Genomic DNA, 16003 nt, shown 5'->3' with positions numbered 1-16003 from the left:
CTTTCAATAGTATTTTACACTCATATAAACACAATATTAATGTCGGCTTTTGCATTCGGTTCGGGGCTATGGCGCTACGGAGCTCTGTCACTCAGCAAACTGTGTCCTCCAAAATGTTATGTGTGTCAGACTTCAAGAACTACCCCCAACTTCGGCACACACAAAAAAAATGGACCATACAAAGTAATAACCTTTAAATCCGTGAAGTTAAACTTTTTACTTGCGATAAACACTAAAATCCTCAATTTTAGCTTTTTAGAGCTTGAGGGGCATATAACTGTGTATAATATAGACTTTTGTAGAATGCCTCACAACAGTTTTCTCTAACCAGTAGCTTGCGAGCCACATGGGAATCTCATCTACCCTTAAAGTAAATGTATAATTATATGAATAAAATCACTTCTGTTAAATCACAATTGAAACACAGCACACAGCCCCCTACCTGTTTAGACCAGAACTACATCTCCCTAGAGTCCTTTATACATACTAACCCATATTTACTAGAGTATGCGCACTTTCAAATTAAATTTTCACTTAACTTAGTAAATACAGTGAAACAAAGTAAAACGCAACCAAAGTAAAAAGCCCCATGCAATGAATACTTAATTATGTGCAAAAAAAAAAAAAATAATAAAAAAATAATAATAATAATTTATATATATATATATATATATATATATATATATATATATATATATATATATATATATATATATATATATATATATATATATATATATATATAGAGAGAGAGAGAGAGAGAGAGAGAGAGAGAGAGAGAGCACTTTTGCTTAGATTGGCGTTTAATTAAAGCTCATCTACTCTACTATGTTCATTTATGTTTACCTACTCCCACTACCATGTAACCCTGTTCAATAATTTTTTTATACGATATGCATTATTTGTATATTTGTATATAGTAAAAAACTTTTTCAATAAAAATATATTGGGAAGAAAATTTAAAAAGAATTTTCTCTTGGTAAAGTGAATTTTCATTTATCTTAGTAAATAAGGTGAAACAAAGTAAAAATCCCCATGCGATGTATACTTAATTATGTGCAAGGAAAAAAATTAAAAATTAAATTAAATAAATAAATAAATAAATAAATAATAATAATAATAATAATAATAATAATAATAATAATAATAAAAAAATATGAATTTTCATCTTAGTGAACGAGGTGATTCACCATATTTACCATAAAAAATGAATTTTCACTTGCATATGATTAAATTATTGAAATTAGCACAACTTCACCTCATTCACTAAGCTAAGAAAAACATTATTTTGCTTAATTAATGCTCTCTTCCATAATCTAATCATAAAATATACTTAATTTTTTATTCTTTCACATGATTCTTTGCATAGTAAATTTTTACCCTTTTTGCCTTATTGACTAAGATACGTGGAAATTAATTTAGAAATATGCTCTACTCCTTTAGTAAACTGCTTATAGATAAAGGGAGATGTAGTTCTTACTTGAGACAGGTAGAGGGCTCCGTACCACCTCTGATACTTTCAACTGTCTTGGAAATGTGAAAGTAGGATATCAAATTTCAGCAGGCTATTCACAAAAAAGTAGTAGAACCATCCAACAGACATTCTTTTTTTGCATAATCATACATTTGCTTTAACCACTTGCCGACTGCCCACCGGCGAATGTCACTTCTGCGCAAATCACAGTAGCTGTACGGCGAGCGCTTTAAGGAGTATAAGGGGGGGCGCTTGTCCCTAAGGAGCCGATGTTCGTGCCCGGCGGCCGCGATCTCCATTGGGCATCCGCAATCGCTCCTGACAGAGCGAGGACGGGGATTTATGTGTGTAAAAATGTACAGTAATAACACAAACCTGTTTTGGAACAGTTGGCATGGGTTTCATCACTAGAGTCTTCACAGTCATTATCTCCATCACACACCCAGTGCGCTGGGATACAACGATCACTGGAACATCGAAACTGCTTCTCCGAACACGAAACCGAACATCCCGATTCATCGCTGCCATCTCCACAGTCATCATCTGAAAACAAGAAATGTTCTCTCGATTATGACGTGTATTAAAATGATTTCTTCATTAGATTACCTGTGGTGGGTGCTGTGCCTTTGCATCAAAGATATTTACTAGCCCCTTGCCGACTGCCTGACTGGGAATTTACGTCATGATTTTGATGTTAAATACTGGGGTTATGGCTGCAGCTAGATGCCACAACCCCAGTATTTTTTTTCCCCCTCAGGTGGTCGGTTTTCCCCCCAAAAATAAATCATTCCAGCTGCAGATCATTTTTAGAAGCGGCGGGAGAAGTGCCCCACCTCTGGGTGATTCCTGGTGGTTTCCGGACTTACATTACCGATCGGTGAGCCACCCATAATTGGCAGTGTTTTTCTATAGAGATGAGCGATGGCAAGATGGCCGCTGCTCATCTCTATGCCCTTGGAGGACTGGAGCAACATCATACGTCACCTCCAGCTCTCGGGCCATGTACTGTAAACTTTTTTTTTCCCCCTTAAAGTGGATGTAAACCCTCCATACACCCAGTAAAGTGAACAGCCTCAGATGATACACAGAGATTAACCAAATTTCCCTACATTGGTTTTACATCCATATCTGCTGTCTTCACATTTATATACTGTTTAGAAAGTTGAGATTGTGTTAGGAGATTTTCTCTTCCTGGTTAACACAGAGTGTGAGAGTGTGATGTCTGGGCATACAGCCAAGATAGTTAACATTGCTGATTGGAGGAAAGGCACACACCCCCTCTCATCATAGACAGAGACTCTCAAGCCTCGTACACACGATCAGTCCACCCGATGAGAACGGTCTGATGGACCGTTGTCATCGGTTAACCGATGAAGCTGACTGATGGTCCGTCACGCCTACACACCATTGGTTAAAAAAACTATCGTGTCAGAACGTGGTGACGTAAAACACAACAACGTGCTGAAAAAAAAACAAAGTTCAATGCTTCCAAGCATGCGTCGACTTGATTCTGAGCATGCATGGATTTTTAACCGATGGTTGTGCCTACTAACGATCATTTTTTTCCCATCGGTTAGGAATCCATCGGTTAAGATGAAAGCAAGTTGGCTTTTTTTTAACCGATGGTTAAATAACCTATGGGGCCCACACACGATCGGTTTTGACCGATGAAAACGGTCCATCAGACCGTTGACCTCTGGTTAACCTATCGTGTGTACGAGGCCTCAGAGCTGTTTTGTAATAGGAGCTGCTCTCTGCTAATCTTTTTTAGCAACCACCTTTGACAGAAGATTCAGGCTGCTTTTGTCTAAAAAGTAAAAAAATATGTCAGGAGTTCTCAGGCTGATAACAGAGGAACCGTTCAGAAGAGAGCTTAGCTCATTGACAAGAGATAACAAAATACTGCAGATATATGTGCCCAGCTCAAATTTCATGAATCGGTTTTACATCCACTTTAAACCAAATGAGATATATATATATATATATATATATATATATATATATATATATATATATATATATATATATATATATATATATATATATATATTTTTTTTAATATGTCTTTTGCTTTTAAGGCCAGATTTACACCACAGCAGGAGTCCGGTACGTCTCCAGTCACCATTTCAGGTCCGATTTCAGCCTGAATTTTGGGAATTTTGGGCTGAATTCAGACCTGAAACAGACCAAAAGACGCACAGGACTCCTATGCAGTTCAAACCGCTGCGGAGATATATGAAACCGGCTCCAGAGACTGTCACAATCTCCTGCTATGCAAATTGGATGCAGGGAAACCAGCCTTAAGCCACATACACACGATCGGTCCATCCAATAAAAACGGTCTGATGGACCGTTGTCATAGGTTAACCGATGAAGCTGACTGATGGTCAGTCGTGCCTACACACCATCAGTTAAAAAAACGATCGTGTCAGAACGCGGTGACGTAAAACACGACGACGTGCTGAAAAAAAGAAAATGAAAATTAAGTTCAATGCTTCCAAGCATGCGTCGACTTGATTCTGAGCATGCGTGTATTTTTAACCGATGGACATGCCTACTAACGATCGTTTTTTTTTCTATTGGTTAGGTATCCATCGGTTAAATTTAAAACAAGATTGCTTTTTTTTAACCTATGGATAAATAACCGATGGGGCCCACACACGATCGGTTATTTGGATGAAAGCGGTCCATCAGACCGTTCTCATCGTTTTAACCGATCGTGTGTAGGGAAGGGCTGCAATATGAGCCCTACCCCAAAATTCCACCTCCCACAGTGCTCGGAGCAGGGAGGAGAGGTTCGGCAGGCTAAGAAAGTGGCAAACTGCACTCAGCTGATCTCCCCCTCTCAGAGATCTCCAGCGGGCAAAGCAAGTGATGAGCTGCACTCAGCTAATCTCTCCCTCTCCAAGATGTCAGCGGGGGATCTCGGGCCCCCCTTTCACCGGCGTGTCACAGGCGATATAAGAAGGTATGTGGCACTACATCTCAGCATGCAGCAGTTTTGCATTGTGTGATACCAACATTCTACAAGCACTTTTACACAGGGTATTCATGACAGGCAGATAGGGAGAGACACTGCACATGGCATTATAAGACCTACCCCGAAAATAAGCCCTACTGTGTCTTTTGGTGTCAAAATTTATATAAGACCCGGGCTTATTTTCAGGGAAACATGGTATATAAATATATATATTTCTAATTTCAGTGTGTCACCTGAAGCTGAAGCAGTACAGACATGCTTGCATTTTCATAATTATTTCTTCATTAATAACATAAAAACACAAATTCTCACACAATGCACACAGTATATGTTATATACAACAAGGCTATATGACGATCATCAAGCAGTCGATAACGTCAAAAGAGCTGCAGTATTCTCGAAATGGAATGGGAAATTGCTATATGGTATTACCCACATCTAGAGTAAATGGAGACACACGCCAAGTACAATACTCGCCTGAGTCACATCGCCATTTGTGGCTGACACATCTTCCATTTCCACAAACAAACTGCGTCACAGGATCACAGGTCTGCAGATCTGTGGGGGAAACACATTATTCATCATTAGATGAAGAATTTGACTTTTACGACAAAACAGAATTTACACAGAGCAAAAAATATTCAATAAATATTCAAGATGACAAAGCAACAGGGACTTTAAAGGGGTTGTGTTTTTTTTTTAAATAACAAACATGTCATACTTACCTGCTCTGTGCAAGAGTATTGCAGAGTGGCCCCGATCTTCCTTTCCTGGGGTTCCCCCGCGGTGCTCCTGGCTCCTCCCCGCATCGAGTGCCCCCCTCGGAGAGCTGCTTTCCAAGGGGGCACTCATGCATGCTCAGTCCCGAGTCCTGCTGCTGCATCTATTGACACAGACAACAGGACACAGCCCCACCCCTCGCTCCCGTGTCACTGAATTTGATGACAGCAGCAGGAGCACTCTCATAGGTAGGAGGAGAACCAGGAGAGAGCAGAGTCTTGAAGGCCAAGATAGTGGAGTTTTTTGAGAAAGAGGGGATGGTCAACAGTATCAAAGGCTGAAGAGAATTTGAGTAGTAAATGAGTATGGAGTAGTGGCCATTGGTTTTAGCAGTTCATAGATCATTAGTGAGTTTCAGTAGGGCAGTTTCAGTGGAGTGTAGTAAGCAAAGGCCAGACTGTAAGGCCTCGTACACACGGGCAAACATGTCCGATGAAAACGGTCCGCGGACCGTTTTCATCGGACATGTCCGCTCGGAGATTTTGGTCTGATGGTTGTACACACCATCAAACCAAAATCTGCGCGGACAGAATATGCGGTGACATGACGACGACGTGAAGGCGACGTGAAGACGCATGTGTTGAATCACTTCGACGTCATGCGCGGGTTCTCGTGCCAGTGGACATGTCCGATCGGTCATACTGACAATCGGACATGTCCGGCGGACATCGTTCCAGCGGACAAGTTTCTTGGTCCGCAGACCAGTTTCAGCGGACATGTTCGGTCGTGTGCACGAGGCCTAAGGGGTCAAGAAGGTTGTTGTCAGTGAGGTAGGAGCTCAGACAGTTGTAAACTAAGTGTTCTAAAAGTTTTCAAACAGGAGCAAGAAGATGGGCCTTTAGTTGTTCAGGCTGGTGGGGTCCAGTGAGGGCTTTTTAAGAATGGGAGTGATCTGAGCATGTTTTAACCACTTGAGACCCGCGCTGTAGACGAAAGACGTCCACAGCGCGACTCTCATCTGCCGTGTGGACGTCCCTGGACGTCCTTTTATTTGCATTTGCGCTGGGGCCGCGCAGCGGAGAAAAACTGTGCCCGGCGCATCGATAAGATGCCGATGCGCGTGCTTGGCGGCTGCGATGTCCTCCAGGTACCCGTGATCGGCAGTGACAACAGGGACGTGGAGCTCTGTGTGTAAACACAGAGCTCCACGTCCTGTCAGGGAGAGAGGAGACCGATGCTGTGTCCCATGTAAATAGGGACACAGCATCGGTCACCTTCCCCAGTCAGTCCCCTCCACACACAGTAAGAATCACACCCAGGGAATACATTTAACCCCTTTCTCACCCCCTAGTGTTAACCCCTTCCCTGCCAGTCACATTTACACAGTAATCAGTGCATTTTTATAGCACTAATCCCTGTATAAATGTGAATGGTCCCAAAATAGTGTCAAAAGTGTCCGATATGTCTGCCACAATATCGCAGGCCTAACAAAAAAAAAATCGCAGATCGACGCCATTACTATTAAAAAATAAAAAATAAATCATAAATCTATCCCCTATTTTGTAGGCACTATAACTTTTGCGCAAACCAATCAATATACGCTTATTGCGATTTTTTTTAACACAAATATGTAAAAGAATACGTATCGGCCTAAACTGAGGACATTTTTTTTTTTATTTATTTTTTTAAATTGGGATATTATTATAACAAAAAGTAAAAAATATTGTGTTTTTTTTTTCAAATTTTTTGGTCTTTTTTTGTTTACAGCGAAAAAAATTAAAATTGCAGAGATGATCAAGTACCACCAAAAGAAAGCTCTATTTGTGGGAAAAAAATGATAAAAATATAATTTGGGTACAGTTTTGTATGACCGTGCAATTGTCATTCAAAATGCGTCAGCGCTGAAAACTGAAAATTGGTCTGGGCAGGAAGGGGGTTTAAGTGCCCAGTAATGAAGTGGTTAAAGGGGAGAGGAAGATGCCAGTAGAGAGGGAGAGATGTATTATTTATTGATAGTTTTTAATGATATGGGTTTAGTGACACTTTAAGAGCCGGTTCACACTGGGGCGACTTGGGATCCGACTTGAAGTCGCCTCAAGTCGTCCCAAGTCGCGCTGTCGAGAAAAACAATGCAAGTGAATGGGAGCGGTTTTAATACACACGACTCGAGTCGTTCCGACTTCAAAAGAAGTTCCTGTACTACTTCAATCCGACTTGTAGGCGATTTGTACCCATTGATTTCAATGGAAGTCTGATTCAAGTCTGATCACTGTCTTAACTGAAGCGACTTTCCAGGAAGATAACATACATTTCTCAGGCAAACCTCTCCCTCCCCCTCCCTCCCCTAGAGCTGATTGTTGTTTGATTGGCCACTGCAAAGTCTCCTGTCCTGGAGACGACTTCAAGTCGTGTTGTAAATCGCCCCAGATCGCCCTGTGGTTTATGCTCAAGTCGTGTCGGAGTCGCCTCTGAAAGTCACGCTGGAAGTCGTGTCGCCCTAGTGTGAACCGACTCTAAGGGGGAGCAATTGAGAACATTAAAAAATAAGCTTAACTACATGTTTTTACCACCCCCCAATCACAAACGTGAATTAGCCTTAAGAGTAAGGCTTCATTTTCATGGACGTTTTTGGACGTTTTTACAGCCACTTTTCTGAGCGTTTTTTGCAGCTTAAAAACAGCTCTCCATGTTAGTCTATGGCCTCATGCCCACCATGACGTTTTTGAGCTGTAGATGGCTGAGCCGTTTTTAAGCTGCAAAAAAAAAAAAACAGGACCAGTGCGTTCTGAAGCTCCAGTGTTAGAGCTGTAAAAACGCCAGACGTTAAAAAACGCTCAAAAACGCTCAAAAACGCTACCACGGCATTTTTGAGCTCCAGCTCAAAAACAAAACAAAACATGGACAGGCGTTTATAAGCTGTGAAAAAGGCTTAAAAAGGGGCTGTAAAAACGTCCATGGAAATGAAGCCTAAAAAAATTATTTATTAAAGCAGTGGTTCACCCTTATTAACATGTTTTTAGCATAAAATTCAGCATAGTAGCGCGAGCTACAGTATGCCTGTCTTTATTTTTTTATCCCCGTACTCACAGTGTAATCGTAGACACAAGATTTCGACTCCCCGCGGGGAATGGGCGTTCCTATGGAGAGGGAAGGTGATTGACGGCCGGCTCTGGCACGTCACGCTCCCTGAAGACAGCCGGAACAGGTCTCGGCTCTTCACGGCGCTATACGGCGTCTGCGCACAGACTATGCGCAGGCGCCGTGAAGCGCCAAGTCCTATTTCGGGTATTTCCGGAGAAGCGTGACGTGCCAGAGCCGGCCGTCAATCATGCTGCCTCTCCATAGGAACGCCCATTCCCCGAGGGGGGTCGGAATCTTGTCTCTACGATTACACAGTGAGTACCGGACTAAAAAAATAAAGACAGGCATACTGTAGCTCGCGCTACTATGCCTCATGTTATGCTAGAAGAATGAATGTAATTTAATTGAATGCTTGCAACTGTATTGATATGTAGCGAATGTACCCTGTCAAAAGTATTTGATTTTTGTATATTTGCTTTGCAAAATAAACTTAAATATTGCCTCATGTTATGCTAGAAGAAATTTTTTTTTTTTTTTTTTTATTAATAGGGTGAACCCCCGCTTTAACAACAAAACACACATTAGAATACTAATCTTCCTGTAATCTTCCTGTAATGTTGCGACCACCACAAGTAGCTAAAGCAGATCTAGGTGTAATATCGTTTTTATAGTATCATGGTGTTCATATTTACAACAAGATTAATGAATTTCTGCTTCCTGTTGTACAGAGAAGGATTCACAATTTATGTACAGATAGTAGTGAAGGAATAAGAAGAGAGCGGAGAAGAGAAAGGAAAATAGGAATAAGTAAAAGAAAACAAAAATGGTTGAAGGAGAAGTATGGCCATACATCTCCTGTGGATCACAGGCATGCCGTTCATTCTAGAGTCCTGTGATCCAAATACCCACCAGAATTACTAAGGGAGAATGTAAAGTTGTCCCAATGCAAGCTCTTCTCTGCTCTACTAAAGGCTTCTCTAGACCATCCTACGTCTCTGACCACTGAAGCTCCACCTGTTCCTGCTCAATCCACCAATCCAGTAAGTATCACTTTAATACTGTTTACGTTTAATCCACCAAAAACTCCTCCTATGCCAAACCCCTTTTTACCCAGTCATGCCAACCCAGCGCTCCAGACCTAACTGTACCTTCATTGGAAACACCAGAGCTAAATAATCTGGAGGGGTATCGACATACGTTAAGCAATATAATAGGTGTAATAATCAGGTTTCACCAAGATGATGGCCAAAGAGTGTATTTGTTTTTCATGTAGCTAATGCCACGATAGTACATATATACCTCCCAACTCCCAACCTATTAGAAAAAGCATGTAGGCATAGGACACACCCCCTGTCACACCCCCCTTAACCCCTTTGCGCTGGGCGCATATAAATGTGTGGCCTTTCAACAGCCAGGCCTTGGTGTCGAGTGGCCGCATATTTGCGTGCAATAGCTAGCGCTGTGGTGGAAATTAGAAGATGTATTTATTATGTATTGTCATAATGGCACCCAGTTTCAGTACTTCCGCAACCCGCTCTAAATAGAACGGACTGGGGCAGTCTGAGACTGGTTGAATCTCGTCTGGTAGTAGAAAATGTCTTGAGGTTGGAGTGTGATGTTTATGGCATTTGCGTATGTCCGCCGGCGAGGTGCCCTCTGTGCATTTAGCACCAACGATCATTGAGGGGGGGATGCACTCACTCCGCAGGCACACTAGTGGTTATGGACAAATGTGCGCTCTTATCTGGGTCGTGTCTGTTATTTAGCTTTAAAGATGGGTTATTTCATTAAGACGAATTCTGGGCTTAATAGCACAGGGCAAAATGGCGGTGTGCTCTGCATACAGCCCATTTTGCCATGTCAGCGCTGATAGATCTGTGCTAAAAGCCTGTGCCAGGCACAGTTACCGGCAGCTAACGGAAAGCTCCCGTTCCCTGCTGGCTATCAGGAGCTTTCTGATCATGTGACCGCTGTGACAGCCAACCATGGCTGTCACGTGACCATAAACCCTGCCTCGCTTCTCAGCATTCTAAAGCCCTTAAAGGGCCGACAGAAGACAGTTCCAGGGGGTTAAATTAGAATTATACAAAAAATTATTAGTTAAACCCACAAGTGTTTTATTTATTAATTTTTTTTCACTACTATTACTTTATACTGTACTGGCTTTAAAAATTTACAAATATAGCAATTTAGAAATAGGATGAAAGTTTAGGCACTGGGAAACATTTTTTGACAGATAAGTAGTGCAATTTATATACAACTACAGTGGAACCTTGGATTACGAGCATAATCCTTTCCAGGAGAATGCTCGTAATCCAAAGAACTCGCATAGCAAAGCGAGTTTCCCCATTGAAGTCAATGGAAACAAAAATAATTTGTTCCGCATTGACTTTAATGGCATGCAATACAGCATGTGGCCAGAGGTGGGGGTGCCACAGCTTTGAAAATACTCAGAAAGGTTCAGGGACAGCTCGGCTGAACTCAGAAAGGCTCGGAAACGTATTTCCGAATGGCTCCGATCAGCTCTGGCACCCCCTCAACTCAGGGCAAATGCGGTATTGCACAACGCTGTGGCTTGAATCTTGCTTGTTTTGGGAGACAACACTCGCAAACCGAATCAGGATTTAAAAAAAAAAAATGCTCGTATTGTGAAACGCCTCGGTAACCCTGTTACTTGCAATCCGAGGTTTCACTGTATATAGATCAGACCAAAATGAGGGACAAATGAGGCCGCGTACACATGATCGGTCAAAACGGACTGAAGGACCTTTTCATCGGTCCAAACCGATCGTGTGTGGGCCCCATCGGTCAGTTAACCTTCGATCAAAAAATTTAAAATGTAACCAATGGACTGATAACCGATAGGTCAAAACCGATGGTCAGTATGCAAAAGCATCGGTTAAAAACCTACGCATGCTCAGAATCAAGTCGACGCATGCTTGGAAGCATTGAACTTCTTATTTTTCAGCACGTCGTTGTGTTTTAAGTCACCGCGTTCTGACACGATCGTTTTTTTAACCTATGGTGTGTAGGCACATCAGACCATCAGTCAGCTTCATCAATGGACCGATCGTGTGTACGCGGCCTGAGAAGGAAAGAGGGAAAGAGAGACTTTGTTCAAAATCAAGGACAGTCCCTCGAAATCAGGGACAATTAGGAGCCATGTACATAGCAGCAGTAGATGTATTCCAGCAGAGAAAAAATAAAGTCAGTAAAAACGTACAATTTGTCAGAGCCGGTCTATAACCAAAACACCCACTTTAGGCAGGCTGACTCTTTAAAGATTCTCTGCGTCGTATTGGAAAAATGTAAATCAATAAGAATATAATAGTAAATTCATTTTAAAAACCCACTTCCTGGCATTCTGTCCCAGCCTATATGTCACTGCAAATGTCTTTTGCGGCATGAAAAATAAATGCAGCTGTTCATGGTGTAGGTGTAAAGCACTTGCAGGATTTATTCTAAAGGTTACTGTTTTTGTTGTGCGCTGTCATAGCTAGTAGAGTCATTAGAACGTGCGAGTATTTTTCTCACCTCCAGATTTTGTTGGATTAGTACAGAGGGTGAAATTTACAGCGTGCTTAAAATGTTAACAGTTTTAAACTGAAGATCCTGCTTTTATACCAACGATTCATCCACCCACACTATAATATTCTTCTTCCTTTGCTTAATAGTTATGTCCATGCAGGAAAGACACAAAGAAATACACAGTGGCATCATTTATCTACTGTTAGGTAGATTCAGTAAGAGTTAGGGCGGCTTATCAGTAGATAAGCCGACCTAACTCAGAATCTACGCCGACTTATGTTTAAGCGTATGCTCAAACAGAGATACGCTTAAACATATCTAAGATACGACGGCTTGCGCCGTCCTATCTTAGATTGCAATATTTTGGATGGCCGCTAGGTGGCGCTTCCATTGCGGTCGGCGTATAATATGTAAATGAGTGGATACGCCGATTCACGAACGTACGCCCGGCCGACGCAGTACTTGTACGCCGTTTACGTAAGAGATAGGCCGCGTAAAGTTAGAGCTAGGCCCTATTGGAATAGTAATGTCAAGTATGGCCGTCGTTCCCGCATCGAAATTTACATTTTTTACGTCTTTTGCGTAAGTCGTCCGTGAATCGGGATTTACGTAGTTTACGTCCACGTCAAAATCAATAGGCCAGTGCGGCGTACTTAGCCGCAATGCGCACTGGGAAATGTAGGCGCCCGGCACATGCGCAGTTCGCAAAAAACTTGAAAAACGCAAGGTCAAGCCCCATTAGCATACAACACATTTGAATTAGGTGCCCTTACGCCCGCCGATTTAGGCTATGCCGCAGTAACTTAGCAAGTAAGTACATTGTGAATCATGTACTTGCCTAGCTAACTTACGGCGGCGTAGCTTAAATGCCTTAAGCTACGCCGCCGCAAAGTTAGGCATAGGTACCTGAATCTACCTATGTAAGTTTAAGAAGACTAAGCCATTCTTATGGTTTACAACAGCCAACCAGATACCTTGTTTCATTTTCCCAGGGCAGCTCTATAAAGCACTAGAGCAGTGGTTCCCAACTCCTGTCCTCAGGACCCACTATCAGGCCATATTTTAAGTATTACCTTGGGGAGATGCAGACTAAAATCAGGGTTGTCTGTAAGGCAGGACAAAATGGGCAGCTGCCCTGGGCTCTGTCATTGTTCTGGGGCCCAAAGCAGCTGCCTCATACTTGACAACTATCCCAGTTTAAATTCCCTTGTCCCTTGACGTTTTAGTCATGTGTTGTGTCCTGATATCTCAGTGTAAAGTGATAATACTAATGCTGCCCAGCTCTGCCCTATTGTTGTGTACAGATGACTCACCTGCAGACCCTGGGGCAGATCCTCAAAGAAATGACGCGGCTTATCTCTTGATACGCAGCGTAATTTTGAATTTTGCACGTCGTATCTTTGTTTTGGTATCCACAAAACAAGATACGACGGCATCTGTGTTAGATCCGACAGGCGTACGTCTTCGTACGCCGTCGGATCTTAGATGCAATTTTTCGGCGTCCACTAGGTAGCGTTCACGTCGTAATCTGCGTCGAGTATGCAAATGAGCTATTTTCGACGATCCCCGAACGTACGACCGGCTGTTGCATTTTTTTTACGTTGTTTCCGTTCGGCTTTTTCCGGCGCATGCGCAGTTCGTTCAATTTGAATTCTGCCGTGAGAGATACACTACGCCGCCGTAACTTACGGAGCAAATTTGTTGAGGATTCAAACCAAAGCCAGGTAAGTTACAGCGGCATAGCGTATCTTACATCTGCGCTGGGCACAGTGTATGTATGTGGATCTGCCCCCCTGTGTTTACATGTAAATAACCGTCATTCATATGTAAATAATAGGAGCATTTATATGTAAATATCTGAGGCCGGAGGAATTCATAGGTAAATAAAGGCAGCATTCATATGTATAACATGCCCCTCTGCAGTGAAGAGATGATGTGCTGTAACCTCTAGCAACCAATCAGTGAGCAGTATTACTGTACAGTAATCTCTAGCAACCAATCAACATGTGCTGTAACCTCTAGCAACTAATCAGTGAGCCGTAACCTCTAGCAACCAGTCAGTGGCATACTAGCTCATTATGAATTACTTACATCGAAGCCCCCACAGTGGTCCCCGTACCCTCCTCCTGCCGGCGACATCTATCCCGGGGGTTACTTCCGGGTATAGCGGCTCCAGCGCTGCGATTGGCCAGAGCCGCATGTGCGCCGGAGCCGCCGGTAACGGCGCATGGACTGAAACAACGGCACATACTTGCCATTGCTTCAGTTTGCTTTGTGACATCGGCACATGCAGGGGACAGTGGATATCCCCTAAACCATTCAGGTTTAGGGGATATCCGGGGTAGCTACAGGTAAGCCTTATTATAGGCTTACCTGTAGCATAAAGTTGTAAAGGATTTACAGTCACTTTAACCACTAAAGCCCCATACACACTATCAGTTTTCCTGATGGTTTTCTCTTCAGGTTTATCAAAACCATCTAATATGAGGTCAAACCTTAAGCGTTTAAATTTGAATGCAATCAGGCAGGTCCTTGTACTACATGGTTTTGGTAAACCTGAAGAGAAAACCAGCAGGAAAACTGATAGTGTGTATGGCCTCGTACACACGGCCGAGGAACTCGACGTGCCAAACACATCGAGTTCCTCGGCCAGTTCAGTCCTGGAGCCGCCGAGGACCTCGGCGGGCCGAGTTCTCCCATAGAACAACGAGGAAATAGAGAACATGTTCTCTATTTCCTCGCCGAGGTCCTCGTCGGCTTCCTCGGCCGAAAGTGTACACACGACCAGTTTCCTCGGCAGAATTCAGCCAGAAACTCGGTCGGAAGCTGAATTCTGCCGAGGAAACTGGTCGTGTGTACGGGGCCTATGGGGCTTTAGGCTCCATTCACACCTGAGCGACAAAACGCCTGAAGCGCGATGCTCAGATACGCTGGAGGGGAAAAATAACATTGTTGTCTATGGAGATGGTTCACGTCTCCACGCCGAACGGCAAAACGCTGATCGCGTGAAGCTCAAACAAGTCCCGGACCCTTTTTTGTCGCGCGTAATCAGGCGGCTTCGGCGTTCGGCATTGCAGACAATGACATGTAAAAAAACAGGGTTAAAAATGACGCGTTTTGTCACGGCAAATCGCGGTACAAAACGCTGCGGACCCGATCGCCGCTGGAGTCCCGCGATCGGTCCCCGGAGCTGAAGAACGAGGATAGCCGTGTATAAACACGGCTTCCCCGTTCTTCACTGTGGTGCTGTCATCGATCGTGTGTTCCCTGATATAGGGACGCACAATCAATGAAGCCAGACCTACAGCCACACCCCCCTACAGTTGTAAACACACTTCAGGGAACACATAACCCCAACAGCGCCCACTGTGGTTAACTCCCAAACTGCAATTGTCATTTTCACAGTAAAACAATGCATTTTAAACCAGCCAGCCCAGAGTTTCCTGCCAGCCATCCCAGAGTTGCCTGCCAGTCATGCCCTCCAGCCAGCCCAGAGTTGCCCTAAAGCCAGCCCAGAGTTGCCTTCCAGCCATGCCCTCCAGCCAGCCCAAAGTTGCTCTCCAGCCAGCCCAGAGTTGCCTGCCAGCCAGCCCAGAGTTGCCCACCAGCCAGCCCAGAGTTGCCTGCCAGCCATGCCCTCCAGCCAGCCCAGAGTTGCCCTAAAGCCAGCCCAGAGTTGCCTTTCAGCCAGCCCAGAGTTGCTGCCTAAACGTAAGTGTATTACTGTACAGTACTATAAACTTTAGTCCCTGACCTCGCCACTACAGCCCATGGCTCTACACTATAAAACCTGTTTCACCCACTACAGCCCCTGACTCCCCTCTACAGCCCCTGACACCCCCACTTCAGCCCCTGACCCCCCTCTACAGCCCCTGACACTCCCACTTCAGCCCCTGACACCCATATATAGCCTCTGACCCCCAAGAAGTGAAAAAAAAGTATTGCTTCACTTTTACATACATGCTCTGATCCCATTGCGTACTTAACCACTTGAGGACCACCTAACGCCGATATACGTCGGGAGAATGGCACGGCTGGGCACAAGCACGTACAGGTATCTTTAAATGCCCAGCCGTGGATCACGCACGCGCCGCCGTCCGCTGGTCCCGTGACCCGGTCCGAAGCTCTATGACCGAGCTCGTGGGAAAAGCGGACCTGATCGCCGCCGGCGTCCCGTGATCCGGTCACAGGAGCAGAAGAACGGGGAGAGGTGAGTGTAA

At 43.8% G+C, this 16003-nt stretch overlaps 1 protein-coding gene across 1 annotated transcript in view; it reads right to left on the bottom strand.

The window, feature by feature from the left end:
* The window catches only part of LRP1B (LDL receptor related protein 1B), a 1757966-nt gene that overhangs the window by 685591 nt on the left and 1056372 nt on the right, over positions 1 to 16003 (bottom strand). The window contains exons 19-20 of the mRNA XM_040358043.1: positions 4932 to 5012; positions 1850 to 2017 (exon numbers count right to left, since the gene is read on the bottom strand). Of these exons, the coding sequence (XP_040213977.1) occupies positions 1850 to 2017; positions 4932 to 5012 (249 nt within the window). The remainder of the gene's footprint in view (positions 1 to 1849; positions 2018 to 4931; positions 5013 to 16003) is intronic.

Source organism: Rana temporaria, chromosome 6, assembly GCF_905171775.1.
Source record: "Rana temporaria chromosome 6, aRanTem1.1, whole genome shotgun sequence".
NCBI lineage: Eukaryota > Metazoa > Chordata > Amphibia > Anura > Ranidae > Rana > Rana temporaria.
Note: the sequence above shows the minus strand (reverse complement) of the source record. Positions and strands in the feature narration are given on the sequence as shown.